Raw genomic sequence first — 18,249 nt, 5'->3', positions numbered from 1 at the left:
CAGGAACGCTAAAACCGGCTTATTATGAACATATAGCTAAACATGACGCCAAGAAACACATTTCAAAAAGCGGGTATTAATTTGTGTTGAATATGCTGAAAAAAATTTACATGATATTTTTCAGAGTAGCTTAAACTTGTTTAAAAGTATGGGAGTTTTCACGTTATTGCTAAATTCTGTAATGCCTTTATGGACATTACATACATGTTTTGACCAACTCTTGTAATTTGCAACTTTTCCATAGCATTTCATATATTAATGTGTAATGAACATGCACAAAATGCATGTCATCTACATCTTTTTTTTCAATAGTACAACGAAGTAAATATTTGATAACAGCTGTCATATGGATCGGAGAAACATTTCAAACCGGTATTTATACATCCTTGGATTTCAAACTATTCTACTTCGAGCGTTCCTGATGAAGGTTAATCCAGAAGAGGGCTTCGGACGCATGAATATTATAACGTGTTGTTTTTATTTTTAGGTCCTTCGTTGATCATTGTATAGGATTTTCTTGCACCTTCCAATTTTTATTTTTCACATTTTATTCATAAAATACTAAGGAGAAGGATGATGTTACCTTAAAACAAATATTTGGGTCATAAATATTTAGGTAAAGTAGTGTTTTGGTCCTGCTGAGAAGGTAAACAAGTAGTATATATGAAGCTGTCAAAGTAAATTAATGAATTAGATAAAATTGTCAATATTTTGAGTCAGAACTGGCAGACTATTCCATAATTTTGATTCAAACCATTGTCGTGACGTCAGCCTATTCATTTACCGTGGATTCTTTTTCTGTATTACAGAATCAACGGTTCTTAAATCTGTCGCTTACATGGACTCACCAAATTATATTCAATTGTTTCCTTTGTGTGACTAATTTCATTAAGTTTGAATTGGCCAATTTACCGATTTCTGTTCACCAATGGAATCAATTTAAAAACATACCTTTATTTTTTGTAATTTTTATATACCTTCACGAAGAATCGAACCCCTCCTTGAAATCTGCTATGTGTGACTGACATAAACACATCGACGAAACCGCTCGGCTACCAATGGGTTGCAATTTAAATGTATATTTTATATATATAAATGAACATATGATACACATCGGTACAACGGACAGACAGGGCTTGTATCGTTATGTATACATAATAGACAATTGTACAGTATAAGATGGTAGCCGCGAGGTTAACATGGTTAATACCAATGAGTTAAACAGTCAAGTTAAAGGTAGAGACTTGTCGGTATAGGTTCGAATCGAATTTCTTGTCCCTATTCTTAATTTTTTTCGTTTTTCTTATTTTGTATGTTACTGTGGATATTTTTTTGTAATAATAGCGTGTTTTCCCGATTATTTTTGGAGTATTATTGATTAGCTTTTCAAAATAATTGAAAAGAAAATGATAACATTCAATTTGTCCATTTTTGTGTTAAAAATATAGTTTTACTTTCATCTGTTTTACTACATATCTTTACAAATGTTTATTCACAAATCCCTTTGCGAGTTAATCGGAGTGTGTCTAGAATAAGGCTTCTTGATAGCATTCTCGGTAGCATACTTATTATATGTACTTAGAAATAAGTTCGAATATGTCTTATTTTGTAAATTACGGATGATATTTAGATGACTGATAATTTAAAGACAGACGTGTTATGTAATATTTGTATTTCTCTAACCAATTAATTGTGAACTTAGATTTATTAATGCATCATTGAACATGATAACATGGTTATTTAAATTCACTAACAATACCTTCTAATTAAGAAAAGGCTTACATTTTGAAAAGATATCAACACAATAGTTTAAGTTAGAGATACAATGGATAAGGGTTGATTTATGAAAAACAAGAATCAACGCTTATTCGTTGCATCTATATTACATAATTTGTCCCAAAAGTAATATCCTACACCGACATAATCTTATTGTGAAAACGCAGGTTTTTTTTAAATTTTCATTTATTGTTTTACAGAAATGCACAACAACATGGTTGTATTCTCCTGCCATATAAGTGACCAGGTACGGGCACTTTTCTCGATGCTTAGCAAGGGTTATTTATCAATGAAATTATTAAACGGCATAAAGTTTTCCATTGACAGAAAAATAGTTGGTGAGGGTCGCCTGACTACTAGTACTGGAATGTTTTCTTTTATCCACTGTTCAAGTTCATGTATCGGTAGGGTTAGATCTTCATCAATTTCTTTGTACAGATATCCAAGAGTAATATGAAATTTCAGCTTTGCATCATCATTGTAAAAGTTAGCTGCACACCACGATCTCAAACTATTTATTTGAGCTTTTTGCATTGGAGCCCGTATGTCAACAGGTAAACTTATTCCTGCCGACCCTTTTCTCAGTTTTTTGGAAACAGTAACTTGTATTTCATTTATATCTTTAAATTCCCCGATTTTGTTTGCCATCTTTGAGAAAACAGGTTTCATGGCACCATGCATTGCGTGAGACTCTCTTTTTGGTGGTCGCCCGCCCTGGTCGATCTGATATGGAAGTAATGTTTCCCTCTGATTCCATATATTATAAACTGTCATGTGATATGTTGTATAGTTAAGTGGTTTGAAGTATTTAGAAATAGGTGGTGAATTAAATACTTTATACAATTCAATTAGTTTTGGTGTTATATCACACATAGATATGATTGAACAAGCGAGAAACGGTATGTAAGTCCCTACATCATCTATCTTGTCTTTGAGAACTGCCGTACGTTTATTTGTATCCGGATAAACGTACAATAAATATACACATACACAAAACACACACACGCATATTATTTTATAGATCTTATTCATTTGTTTACCTTTACAACTGTTACAAAAATAGTTACTCGTTCCTCTGAATTGAATTTGTTCTCTGGAAATCGGTGACAGTGTAACAAAGTTACGTTAAATCCAATATAGTTTAAAATAGATAAAAACACATCTACATCGATTGTTGACTACAAACTGAATTAATATCAATAACTTTTATCCACGTCGAAAGTTATACAGAAAAACGAACTGATAGAATATAATGCATATACGTTCTTTGTACAGAGTCTCTTTTCAGTTTAATGGCCACATTGAATCGTAAGTTGTCATATTCTTTATATCATACAACGCAGTACTATTATGGTTCTAAAAATAACCAATGATTCTAAAAATAAACTACGCTTATTTACATCGGAAAGCTAACGTAAAGTACAGTAGTTTACAAGGAAGTCATTATTTACATAGGCGACAATGGTAGCCTTTTTTGGTCCTGCGTTTTCCCTATCAAAGATCCATTGAAAAAAATGTCGAATTCTGAATTATCACCACCTTTGGGTGTTATTGGAACTGCAAAACACATATGGTGCCGCAGCTTTTTTGATAGAAAAATGGCATTTTTTAAGGGTACTCAACGGTTCGCGAATTTTCGTAATAGTATAAATGATGAACACCCCTTGCTAAATTTGGCACAGAAAATGTTTCAGGTCACAAAGAGTTTTCTCTAAATTTCTCGCTATTTCTACACCAATGGCCAACACTCATTTCTCACTATTTCAATTTTGATTTCTAATTACTAGGGCAGCAGAAAATAAATTCATTTCTACCTATTATCTTGGATGTGAAATCTAGGTGGCGCCAATCATCTTTATTTACTTCCTTTTAACCAGTAGGGGCATGAGCATTTGGTTTTTACCGTGAATAAAACTAGAAAAAATGGTTATCAGAAAATAATATTGCACCAATGTCATTCATACTACATAATATATTTTATGTACATGTAGTCGATAATGTTAAGATAGTTTGAACAATGAACGACCTGTGTTAGTAATTTTGGTAGAAGCATGTTAATTGGCCTTCAGAAAAGAGATGAGTGTAAGTAATTTAATAAATTGAATGTATCTACCTTAAGAACAAATAGATAATTACATAGATGTCCCGTCATCGCCCAAAGAAGACAAAGGTCTACTTCCAACCATATTATGCAGATGTTACCATGTTACCTCTGATCACCTTACATATATATTTACTTTGTTGGCATGATACGGGTTATGTTCTTCTCATATATTTTATGATGGTATGATACTAAACCCCTAACGGGAGGGATTGTGTATGATTTTCATATAATGAAGACATAATCTTTCAATCGGACTAATTGAGGGTTCGCGATGGCATGTCAATATCTGCTAGTAGGCCTTTGTTTATGTATGTATCATTGTCATTTTGCTTAGTTTCTTCTGTTACCTATTCTGACATCGGAATCGGACTTCTTTTATACTGAGTTTTACTGTGCGTATTGCTGTGTGTTTGTTTATTCTACATTGGCTTAAGGTATTAGGGTAGGGTTGAGATATCATGTTTAACCCCGCCGCATGTTTGTGCCTGTCCAAAGTCAGGAGCCTCTGACCTTTAGTAGTCTTGTATGTTTTTTAATTTTAGTTTATTTATATGTTTCGGAAATTCTTCTCATTTATTTTATGATGGTATGAGACTTAACCCCTAACGGAAGGGATTGTACTTGATTTTCATATGATGAAGACATAATCTTTCAATCAGTTTATTTGAGGTCTGGAGCTGGCATCTTCGGCTGTTTTCTGCTCTTTGATCGGGTTGTTGTCTTTTTGACACATTCCCCATTTCCATACTCAATTTTATTTGGTTATCTATGGTCATCTTACATAAATATTGACGTTGGTAATGTGCCAGGTACACAGGCTACATAAAATGGCATATACACTTAAAGACAAACATGGTATCAGTAATCTTCATATTACATTAAAGGAGTGAACATTAAATAGATTTGATAAAATGAATTCTTCAACTTCACATCTTCGAAAATTAAGGATACTGCGATCGATTTGAAGTAAATATTTTCAGGATATGTCTCAAAAATAATAGTTATTCTTAGTTGGTACAACATGTACAAGGTTATGTTTTGTACAATAAGTCTCGATTCTTATTTCATCTCGATAACCACATCTTTGCTAGCCAAGGGTTACGATCCACTTCCCTCCTCTCCACCCTTGGCAGATTGAGATAGAATTTCGGAGACACAAGGTTATGATTTTCATTGGTTGCAGTCGAAACTCGCTGCATCCAATTAAAAAGCGCCTATACCATGATCACGTGTAAATGTAGAAAGTGTTTGTAAACAATTGCCACGTGCTTATTGTGCAACAAGTCTTTACATCCCTAAACATACGACTATATTTAGTGACAATTTGAATGTTTTTAATCAACTATTAGAAGTTCCTGTGTATGTTTCTTGCACAAATGCATGAATGTCAACGTATATTTTCGTTTCCTGCTTTACCAAGTGTGTAGAATCTAGACGCTACCGTGTTTTTACCTCCAAATTAAAGAGTTCAAGTGCTACCATTGGTCAAGAATAATGTATTCGGAATAGGCGTGACTTTAATCTACCGATAGATGGCGCAACATTGTTATCACAAATGTTGGCTTAATCTGCCAAGGGTGGAGAGGAGGGAAGTGGATCGTAACCCTTGGCTAGCGAAGATGCGATAACCACGGCAAAAAAGGAAAAACGACGAAAAGACAAACAACAGTACACAAAACACAACATAGAAAACGAAAGACTGAGTAACTCTAACCCCACAAATAACCGGGGGTTATCTTATGTGCTCCGAAAGGGTTAGTAGATCCTGCACCACAATTTGCACACGCCATTTGGCTCATGTAAGTACAAATCCGGTGATCAGTCTAATTCAGTTGGTCACATTCGAGGAAAAAAGGACAAGATTGTAGGCTGGTTCTCTCCTTGCAACATACGGGTATATCTGTCAGAGCCAAATAGATAAAAGGACAAGGAACCAGTCTAGACGGTATTGTGGTTATAGCAATTCTAACAAGTGTATAAATTGTCAACAGGTGATCCTGACAGTTCCTTAACTGTTATCCATATGAGCTAGGTAGTCCCTTGAGTAACAGTTTTAAGTGCTGCATCATAAAGGGTAGCAGTCCATAGGAAGCAACGCTACACACAAAAAACATGACACATGTTTGGAGAAAAGATACAACTACAGTCGATCATAACAGCACCATAGACGATATGCGGTAGGCTCCAAAGGGATACAAACTCATATGTCGTTGAAAAACTGACAGTGCCATGAAAAAGAATTGAAAATTGACCAAAAGGCAAACAATATATAGTAATAATTAAACAATTACAACCTATAAAAAGTAAACCCGGGACACACCAAAGATCGGGAGTGATTTAAGGTGCTCCGGAAAGGTTAACATGGGCTAGAAATGATTATTCCCTTTAATAGCAGTTTTAAGTGTTGCCTTACAAAGTTGACAGTCCACAGGAAGAAATGTTGTCCAGAACGTACATAAAACATGTGAGAGAAAAGTTAAATCACAAAAATACTGAACTCCGAGGAAAATTCAAAACGGAAAGTCCCTAATCAAATGGCAAAATCAAAAGCACAAACACATCAAAATGAATGGACAACAACTGTCATATTCCTGACTTGGTACAGGCATTTTCTTATGTAGAAAATGGTGGATTGAACCTGGTTTTATAGCGCTAAACCTCTCACTTGTATGACAGCCGCATCAAATTCCATTATATTGACAACGATGCGTGAATAAAACAAAAAGACATAATAGGTAAAAATGTCAAAATAGGGGTACAGCAGTCAACACCGTGTCACAATCTTAATCACAACAAAAAACAAACAAATATTTAACAAAGAAGCACAAAAAAGCATATATCACATTTAACAACCTCGTTCATTGCTTACTTATTTTTGTATTTTATTTATGTATGCCAAATCAACCCATAAAGGATCGAGGGATTTTAAGCACTGGGACCGAATCGTAATTTTAACATCAACTCTGGCGTAAAATCGCGTGTTTGACGTCAGAATGTTAACGTCACACAGGTAGAGATATAAAATAATTTTGTCGTTCAAAGTATGCAAAAATTATAATAGAACAATAACACAATGGCGGGATGTTTAAAGTACAGAAACACGTCATATGTATCAAAGAAACATAAAAAAGTCACACGGACAAAGCACAAAATTAAAAATGAAAAATAATACAAACAACACAATGCCGGGATGCAGAAGATACCTTAGGGGATAAAAGAAACATATTTTGAAGAAAAATCGAAAACTCCGTGGTCAAAAGAAAAAAGTGACGAACAAACAGCAGCCCATAAAACACTACACATGACATTAAACATTATCCATTGATACTCGAGATCAGATGATAGTTGGTAGGGGATGGGGTCCTCATCTCTGCATTATAAATTTTTATGCCATTTTTCTCTTCTCTGTACTTGTTTGGCCCATTATTCTCTATTAATAGACTATATTCATATTACCGACTTTTTACTCCGGATTATATAATTTGTCGACTGGTTACCTTGGACATCATGGTACCAAGTCAGGTAAGAGTAAGCTAAAGAAGTAAAACCAGGCGTTCATTCGGTACAATTTTTGGGGAAAATTACCTGCTTAACATTTTTTTTCACTACAAAATCATCGGAAAACAGTAAAATTTCCCTTCAAATTACACCGATTATATGTTTGATTATACATATTTTGGTTGCTCTTACTTGACTGAGTACCATGATGTCCAAGGTAACCAGTCGACAAATTATATAATCCGGAGTCAAAAGTCGGTAATATGAAAATAGTCTATTGTATAATATCACCCCATTTAAAAAAAAAAAATTTTGGCTATTTTATTTTGTTCTTTTTATGGTTTTATCCTCTCTTATATATTTTTGCCAATTATTCTCCATTCGTTATATTGAATTCAGACCCTCATACTTTTCTGTTGTTAATAGTGAATGCTGACCTCTAAATGACTCTTTTGTTTTTTTCGTGTTGCTAGGTGGCTATATAAGTTGTTGACGTACCATTAACATCAAATTTGAATTATATTTAGATGATCAAAAGGACAGGCATGCCTGTATAGGATTCGAAAATAATACAAGAAAATGATAAGTTATGAGTTTTATTCGACCTTCTACATTTGACCTGATGAATCATCTGCCTATGATAGTACTTTCTGTAAAAGAAATTTCAATCTTCTTAATGACATTTAAAACGATATTTTTTTAGTCCACAAATTCATTATTTAAGGATGTTCGCTCCACTTGTTTTTTCATTTTTTGCCAAATATTCGGAATCCTCTGGTTTTTTCTATGTAGTGCCATTAAATATTTTTGCCCACTAACCCCTACTTTTCTTTCCATAATTTGATTACATATAGTTTAAAATGTCATCTTTGATAATCTTATAAAATCCTTGTTATTTTTTCATCGTTTTTGAAAGATAAAAGGTGCCAATGTTAAATATATAAAAAATCTAGAGAGAATCATTTCCCGCCAAATTTTCAATGGCTTATATCTCGAAAACAAGCACACGGACCCTCCTTTTTTCTGCTTTGTTAGTTCCTTTATTTATATACTATTAATTTATAACAGTCTTTTAAAAAGTTTGTTATTTCGAAACAGAGTAGCGAACATCCTTAATTTAATTCATGGTTGTTCATTGTAGAATTTGTGGTAAAAACGTCTTAAGAGTACGTCAAAATGGTTATGCGTGTTTTTCAAGTACATAAGGAAAACATACGAAGAGTGACTAAATTAACAGCTACTAGTATTGCAAGAGTTTACATAAAAATGCCGACGATGTTCGACTGGTAGGCCTACTGTATTGTCATCTTTGATGTTGACTTTCCCCATCGAAAGGTACTGACTAATAGCGTTGACATTCCATGAACTACTGCCTCTTCCAAAATTGTTAATAGTTACCTTTTTGTGTTGGATTCAAGTGTTTAATTACCAGCTTGAAAAGGAACTGCTTACCATTCAAGAGCACCTGAGTTTGGCCCTGGTTTTGGTTGGGTTCTGCGAAATGTTCTGAAAACTACTGTTTGATTTTTCGTCTGCATGTCCATACTGGTTTAACTCGTTCTTGTGTTTACGATAGATGATTGATTGATTGATGTTTAACGCCACTTTCAACACTATTGTGCTATTTCATGGCGGTCAGTTTTTATTGGTTGAAGAAGCCGGATTGTGTTTACGAAACCGAGATTATAAATTTATATACTTATTTTTTTAATAAACTCTAGGTAAACGGAAAGACAAAAATAATTAATAATAATGTTTCAAAAATTAATCTTGATATGCTGTACTTACGTGAAACTAAAATGATTGAAAATGCGGCTTGAACTTGTCCTAGTGGATTGGATGCCGTGCACATTGCTGTTCCGGATTTATCAACATGAGTCAATGTCAAAGTCGAGTTATCAGACGATAATGCCTGTTGAATATGACTATTTCCTACAAACTGAAATCACGGAAAAGGGTTATAAATATTTTACTAAAAGAGAGGCGAAAGATACCAAAGGAAAATTCAAACTCATAAGTCAAAAATAAACTGACAACGCCATGGCTAAAACAGAAAAAGACCACCGGACAAACAATAGAACACAAACACAATATAGAAAACTAAAGACTGAGCAACACGAACCCCACCAAAAACTGAGGTTGATCTCAAGTGCTCCGGAAGGGTAAGCAGATCCTGCTACACATTTGTCAAGCGTAAAATATGTTTTATTTCCTGCACCCATCCGCTGCCTATAAACTCCTATAAAATGAGTTGATTTTTGAATAGAACTATTATCACGTGTTGAACACTTTTTAGTATACAATTATGAGACATTATCTTTATCAATTTCACCAGTCTTATTTTGTTACGTTCTATCTTCAAGATGAGCAAGAATATTTCGTCTTTGATATGTTGAAAAGAAAAGATCATAACTTTCAGACGTATGTTTGTCTGTTAAACATATTTATCAACGTTGGGATACATTTACCCCACACAATTATTATAAAAGTTAAAGACCTAAAAAGTATTGAATAAGTGGAATTAAGTCATTATATATTCTAAATGTTTCCATTCTTTTAAAATGACCTCATTTGACAATGAGGGTAATGCCCAAACTAATCATTTGTCATTCCCTAATGCGCGATGCATTTCTTCAGAGTAGGTCTCATACAGCAAGGCCATTAAAGAACAGGAAGACACAATCGACAATGTACAGTATGTCCACACAATAACGAAAAAATGAACAATATTCATTTTGTATTCCTTTAAACTATGAAATAGTGAATGGTGATCACCTCAAAAGTACCAGAAACAACAAAAGAGTCATAACCTTTACGTTTGTCAAAATCGTGTTTGAAAAAAACAATATGAGTATTGAGAATAGAGTAAAATATGCCATTTCTTTTTTAGAGAATAATGGGACAATGTTATATAGAGGAGAATGGCCTTTATATAAAAACAGAAATGAAAAGCTCCTTCCAGACCCACTGTAAACATATTCTGCTATCTGTTCGGTGTGAGCCAAAGCTCCGTGTTGAAGACCGTACTGTGACCTATAATGGTTTACTTTTATAAATTTTGACTTGGATGGAGAGTTGTCTCATTGGCACTCATACCACATCTTCTTATATTTATCTAATTTTACTTACTGCTTGAAACCTCCATGTGATTGTTGGAATTGGATTTCCTGTTGCTTTACACGTCACTGCCACAGGTTTGGAGGACGTTGTTGTTACAGTTGTAGGTGTTGATGTTACAATAGACGGATGAGCTTAAAAATAAGAATAATAGAAAATTATATTCAGTTCGATCAATTCAGTTTTCAAACTTCTGAAATGCTTTTGATTTCCTTTAACATGGTATTATACAACAGTGAAGAAATGCAATGAACGGCAAAAAAAAAACCCAAAACAAAACAAAACAAAACAAAACAAAACAAACAAACAACTACGGCGATTAAGTATCATAATAGGGTTGTTTTGTTTCACTTTTTTTGTCGTTTCTCATTGGATAATTGTGTTATTGTCTAATTCACTATAAAAACAAAACTATAAAAACAAACAACTATGTCAACAAAGAAAAACAAAATGGCATATAGACACTCTATAGACAAAGCACATAAGCAAAAATGAAAGACAAGAATACAAAAAAATTACCATAGCACAATAAAACAATGACGGAAGGTATAGTACCGAGCCACTCAAAAAGGATATTGCCAAATATAAACTACAGTAAAGATTAAAAATATACAAAGACAAATGAAAAGAACACTATAAAACGTTATTAATACACTTCAAGACAATCATGTATTATTTGTGAAGTTGATACGGCATACAAATACAGCATAATTGAATTATGAACCGTGCGTCACACGAATGTATCAACGCCACAAAAAGTGACGTCACAGTAAATTTCAAAAAATTGAATATAAAATCGTGATTAAGTTTGTAATGGTGTTATTTGATGTATTTTCTAACAATTACAAGAATATTAATATAAAATTGTGTTAATAATGGTGTAATTAACTTTATTTTCTAACCAAGTTTGTTTTTCTTCTAAATCAAACTGTGTAAAAACAAATAAATCCTGTGCATATAGTTGCTTTAAACGAAAGATCATACAAATGAACTAGGTGATTAATTATCTTACTTTTACATACATAGAAAAAATAAAAAAAAGAATTAAAACCACAAACAATAAGACATAAAAAAATATCCAATTAGAACTAAAAATAAAACATCATAACTAAATATACGAATGTTGGATGTACAAATACCGAGACACGTCTAATAGCAATGCGGATTCACACTCAGCAAAACAGACATGTTTGGGAATAGGTCACGTTCGGTACTTAAAAGACCAAACGACGTATATGGTAAACCACAATAAAAGACGCGGTAAAAATGTTGTTAGCTAGTTTAGACATAGACACACCGTATAGATCAACCAATGCATAAACAGTGAATGCTACAGTTACTGTCTTTATGTTTTATGAGACGCACTAAATGAATAATGTACTTGTATTTCGTGCCATGGAGACAGTTATGATTTCTATATTTGATTTTTTTGTTCTCACGAAAGTATCTTTTGGTATCTTTGTTCTATAACGCCAATGATAAGTTGTGTGTTGAAATATGGTCATCCGTTGACCTCTCCCATCTATCATTAAAAAACCTTGCTTAAGACGGACATCCGATTGACTCTTTGTGATGTATAAATAGGGAATCACGTCCGATCAGTACCGTAACGTAATTCGATGCATCATGATAGGTGATGCCACGCTATCTGCACATTTTAGAACCATTAGAACAATTCTCTGATGGGTCCGTAAGTGGTCTGTTGCAAAGTAAAATTTCTGCCTTTTCCAACTTCCCTAATTTCCCATTCGCAGTCTAGTTGTCTCACCTTTCTTCCGGTACAGGAACATCCAAACTGACAGACCATATCGTTGTAAGAGGGTCAAAGGCAAATCATCGTCCAAAAAATTAGAAAACGTAACAAAAGGGCACGAAAAATCGTCTCTTTTGTTGTAAATGTTTGTATAAAGTTTCCCCTGTAACCTAATATCAGACTTATGTACATAATGTGTTGATACATAATGTGTTGACCTTGCCCTTTTAAGTTTAATGTGTTGTTGAGTTGTCTTGTTAAATTTTACCCAACACTTCTTTTTAAAACAATGCGCGTTTTGCTAAAATACTTCTACATAAACGCTTTTTAGATGAAACCATGGTCTCTTTTGATGTAATGTTTTGTACAAAGTTTCATCACGTTAAACTAGATATTAGACTTATATACATAATATGTTGACCTTGCCCTTTTAAGTTTAATGTATTGTTAATTTGTCTTGTTGAATTTTACACATTCCTTCTTTTAAAAACAATGCGCGTTTTACGAAATACTTCTATACATAAGCTTTTTTGGATCTAAAAGGAAACAATGTCCTATACCCATTTTCCCTGCTTTCCTATTAAAAAACAGTTTTGGATTCGGGTTTACTGAGAATAGTGGAAAAAGAGACCCAGATAATACATTTCTAAACCTACTTCCAGAGACAAGTAGAATTGACGTCTTTTGATCTCTTCCTGCATCGTTTACAGCTACACATACATAAGCTCCTATATCTATAAGTTTAGCCCTTGGTATTATCAACTCATTCGATATCCCTCTTTTTACCTATTTGAAACAATATATATCATATATCTATAAGTTTAACGCTTGGTATTATCAACTCATTCGATTTCCGTCTTTGTACCTATATGAAACAACATATATCCTATATCTATAAGTATAGCCTAGGTTTAACATTTGTCATTTCGGGGACTTTTATATCTTGCTATTCAGTGTTGGTTTTGCTCATTGAAGGCCGTATAGTTGTTAACTTCTATTTCATTTGGTCTCTGTCGGAGAATTGTGTTATTGACAATCATCATACCACATTTTCTTATTTATTTATTTTGTTTATTAAGGTTAACTAAAACAAAGTAAGAAATAGATAAATGAAAAGGTAACTGATAAAATTGAGAATGGAAATGGGGAATGTGTCAAAGAGACAACAACCCGACCATAGAGCAGACAACAGCCGAAGGCCACCAATGGGTCTTCAATGCAGCGAGAAACTCCCGCACTCGGAGGCGTCCTTCAGCTGGCCCCTAAACAAATACATATACTAGTTCAGTGATAATGGACGTCATACTAAACTCCAAATTATACACAAGAAACTAAAATTAAAAATGATACAAGACTAACAAAGGCCAGAGGCTCCTGACTTGGGACAGGCGCAAAAATGCGGCGGGGTTAAACATGTTTTTTTGAGATCTCAACCCTCCCCCTATACCTCTAGCCAATGTAGAAAAAACAAACAGTACGCACAGTAAAACTAATTCACGAATAAAGTAAATTAACAAAATAACTTACTAGTTATAATGATAATAAGGATAATCTGCATTTTGATGATGATGATAATAAAAAGTCAATAATTAGCACAATTAATATACTTGTGAATTTAGATATTAATCAAATAACTGCCTTTTTTCGCTCTTACTCATATGCGCAGTAAGTCTATTTGATTGTCGAATAACTACAAAGTATAGCCTATATGAAAGGGACGTAATATTTACAACATCAATTCCAAATTGTGAAGAATTTGAGGTATTTTGCCCAAATAAATGGGGTGAACAAAACATTACCAATTTAGTGTTACTGATTACAAAAAATAACTATTGCGCTAAACGGATTTCGTACTCCTATACAGGAGTCAGGAGCAAGGAATATGTCAGTTGTTATCCATTCGTTTGATGTGTTTGAGCTTTTGATTTTGCCATTTGATTACGGACTTTCCGTTTTGAATTTTCCACGGAATTCGGTATTTTTTTTATTTTACATTTTTTTTCACAAGTAATACTAATGGAAATATTTTTAAGAATATTAACGATCATAATGAAATAAATATTGCTATTAATAATAATGATAATAATATTATAAATAATACGATTAATAAATGATTATAAGAAAAAGGTAGAAAAGAAGAGGATGGAGAAGAAAAAGAAGAAAACGAGAGCATTATAAGGAAAATACTTACACCATTAAAAAACCACGTGATTTCCGGTTCCGGATATCCGGTTGCAATGCAGTGAAAGTGTACCGTTGATCCGTATTTAACTTGTAAGTTTGTAATCAGACTAACTGTTGGAGGGATATGGGCTGAAAAGACAGGTTGTCATAATCATAATATATCAATAATTGAGGTTTTTTTCAAAATTTGTAATATTTTTCGATTAAAGTTTTGGTCAATGGCTGCAATAATGACTTCCCATCAATTAATCTTGGAAACCAAATTTTACGATTGATTTTTCAAATAACGATATAGCACTATGTGCATAAGCTTCTTTCAACAATGATGATGATGGATGGCTGATTAACGTCCAGCGGCAAATTAATATGCACATTCAGGACGAGAAAATGGTAATGTTGTATGAATATTAACCCTGCTTTATATTATACCGACACGCCGAGCCTGATTTTTAACGTGCTAATTTACAAGGTAACAGTCCGCAGGAAGACATGTCACCTTACCTGGACACATTATTCTGACTCCGAGGTTTGAACCCACGACTACTGCACTCGCAGCGAACACGCTACCACGAGACCACAGAGGCGGTTGCCCCATTCAATACTCGTAACAGTTACAGAAATGAAAATTCTTAAACATATCAAAATATTTATTTAAATATTTTTTTTTTCTATCATAACAATTTTGACTATTCTACTTTATGCTGTAAAATTCCTCATGTTATTTAAAAAAGAGGGTCTCACAACAATCTGATGAAAATGCATATTGCTTACAAGGACCTGACAATGCTCCGTTCTACTTCCTGTTCCGGTAATTATTACATCAGCCAATGTAATTTTAGACTTTTAATTTTTGAAGGTGTGTATCATTATGGCAATTGGAATTACATCAAATTCAGGACTGACGACTTACGTTTTGGATTGACAATAATATGTATTCCTTTCACTGTTGTTCCAGCTTTGTTTGTAGCTGCACATTTATAAAACCCACTGTCCTGTAGACCAACATTGTGTATAATCAAATAATTCTCATACTGTCGGACATTGTTTGGCATTGAACCCTAAAACAGACAAATTATGGTGACTCTTTTTATCAAAATCGTTTACCAAATGTGATATACAATTACATGAGTTCTACGGATTGGTATAGGAAAGGTTCATTAAGAAGCAACCCCCTCCCACAAAATCGATTAAAAAATAGCCCAATTCAACAAATAGAAAGGACTCGCATCAAGTACCTATCTATTTTTCAAGATACTTCAGGTTTTTTTTATTCGTCCATAAGCCCTATTTGTAACAAACATTTAGATTTTTCAGATGAAAATCTTTGGACAGGATACGTATTTCCTGCATTTTTGTCTTCGCTTTAATTTCATCACCGAATGCTTTCTGCATAACTTGTCTGATATAGCATCTTATTCCTTTAAAAAATCGGAATATATAAAAAACAAATCAAGTAAAAGGAGGTAAAGACAACGATGAAGTATGATAAAGATATATTGGTAAAGGTCTATCATATGAAAGTAACAAGACACAATCACATGGTAAACAAGATCATTGGATGGTTAATGTGCCTTACGAGCGTGATGCATGGCAAAATGTTTATCCCGACCAAACATACCCTCTCTGTCCGGGGTAGTGAAAAAGCCAACATTTTATACCGGTCTAACCACTTTACAGATCCAACCGATTTTTTGATGATTTTTTGTTGTCCTGAATATATATGTAATATTTGCCACTTTACTTTAAGCAAACAACATTTATAAATCAATACGATACTATTGAGCAATACGGATAGCGGGTAAGGGAGCTACCATTTGATTTTTAGGGAAGGGGTGGGGGGGGGGGGGGGGGGGTGGGGGCTAGCATGAAATTTGAAAAATAGGCAGGACAGGAGTTTTGAGTAAAAAAAGGCAGGATGAGCAACTTGGAAAAAAAAGTAGGATGAGCAACTTGGAAAAAAAAGGCAGGATGACAATTTATGTAAAAAAAGTCAGGATAAACATTTAAAAAAAAATCAGGACCAAATAGAGTGAAAAAAAAGGCAGGACAGAGATTAAAACTAAAAAAAAATGCAGTACAAAATTTTTCATCATAGCCCCCCATAAAAATCAAATGGTAGCTCCCTAATATGTATGTATGTATACGTATTTTGACCATAATATTCTCACATATTCTAGTTACCTGTAGTTATTCCACATATTCTAATTACCTGTAGTTATTCCACAAATTCTAGTTACCTGTAGTTATTCCACATATTCTAGTTACCTGTAGTTATTCCACATATTCTAGTTACCTGTAGTTATTCATCATTTTCTAGTTACCTGTAGTTATTCATCATTTTCTAGTCACCTGTAGTTATTCATCATATTCTAGTTATCTGTAGTTATTCCACATTTTCTAGTTACCTGTAGTTATTCCACATATTCTAGTTACCTGTAGTTATTCATCATTTTCTAGTTACCTGTAGTTATTCATCTTATTCTAGTTACCTATAGTTATTCCACATTTTCTAGTTACCTGTAGTTATTCCACATATTCTAGTTACCTGTAGTTATTCCACATATTCTAGTTACCTGTAGTTATTCATCATTTTCTCTCATATGTTTGAGCGTTCCTAATGAAAATACATCCAGAAAATCCAGAAAAGCGCTTGGACGCACCGTTAATGTAATCAATAATAAAAAATATTTTTTTCTAGATTGGGACAGGTGATTTACCTGGTCAACTGTCCAAAGGATTTTAGGAACAGGAATACCATCCGCTGAACATGGGATCGCCAATGTGTTTTTACCCTCTGTTACATTTATGGCTTGCTGTAAGAAAACATCTGGCTTTATCAGCAATGGTACGGTCGACTGGGTTGTAAGGATCGGTAAAATTGATGCTGAAAAAATAATTTCTCTTCTAAACTTGATGTATTTTACAAGCTAAGCAAGTAACAAATACAAGTTTCTTTACACCGACTCGTCTTCACATAACTCTAATCACTAGAAAAATCACTCTTTCATCCCCCATACACCATTTCATAGTTTTGTTTACCACTCAACCCTGCGACTATCTATGCCTGTGTGCCTTGGGTAGAAAAACATTAAACTGTTTTTCGAATGATATAAAATATTTATGGAAATTTTACCTTAAATTACCTTATATTACAATGTTTTTTACGTACACACGGATGTTCACGTATCACCGATTTTATTTTCTTAATTTTGGTTTCAATTTTTGATCATTGGCTTGTTTCATAGCAATAGGACATACTATGGTTATTATAGCAATATACAAAAAGTATGGTAATTAAAGCACACGCTATATACAAATAATATGGTAATTTTAGCTATATGCAAATCATATGGAAATATTTCAATATGCAATAATATGGTAATTTTAGCAAAATACAAATATTATGGTAATTATATCGAGCGTTGCATCTTACCATTCTTGTAGTGAACATGATAAGCGAAAGTGGCTGTTCCAAGAGGATTGTGAGCAGCACACGTGTACGTTCCAGCCATGCTTGGTTTCATATTCTTCAATCTTATTTCAACTCTTTCATAATGGAAATCAATAAAAGTTTGTCTGGTGTTGCTGTCCTATAAAAGTAAATGTATTTATAAATGGAGTTCGTATATATGGGTGTCTGAAGTTTGTTTTTTTAGGGGGGGGGTGTCTTAGATTTATGTTTTCTTTAAATGTTTCGGCGTTTTTTCTATTTCTTTAATAATAACGCTTATTCTGTAAAATTCTCATGAAAATGACATTAATATTGGATCTTTCTGTAATTAGATGATATTTCAAAATTTACATACAAAATTAGTAT

General features: G+C 33.4%; 1 protein-coding gene across 1 annotated transcript; it reads right to left on the bottom strand.

The window, feature by feature from the left end:
* Positions 1-7,961: 7,961 nt before the first annotated feature.
* On the bottom strand, positions 7,962-14,943 carry LOC127722332 (peroxidasin homolog). Its single transcript, XM_052229218.1, has 6 exons — positions 14,940-14,943; positions 14,440-14,561; positions 12,905-13,034; positions 10,508-10,629; positions 9,167-9,317; positions 7,962-8,028 (listed from the first exon to the last, which is right to left on the bottom strand). Exons 1-6 carry the CDS (start codon positions 14,941-14,943, stop codon positions 8,006-8,008), a joined length of 552 nt encoding a protein of 183 aa, XP_052085178.1. The 3' UTR covers positions 7,962-8,005.
* Between the last annotated feature and the right edge of the window lie 3,306 nt (positions 14,944-18,249).

The sequence above is a fragment of the Mytilus californianus genome, unplaced genomic scaffold (genome assembly GCF_021869535.1).
Source record: "Mytilus californianus isolate M0D057914Y unplaced genomic scaffold, xbMytCali1.0.p SCAF_12, whole genome shotgun sequence".
NCBI classification, from domain to species: domain Eukaryota; kingdom Metazoa; phylum Mollusca; class Bivalvia; order Mytilida; family Mytilidae; genus Mytilus; species Mytilus californianus.
This window is presented reverse-complemented; position numbering and strand designations above follow the sequence as displayed.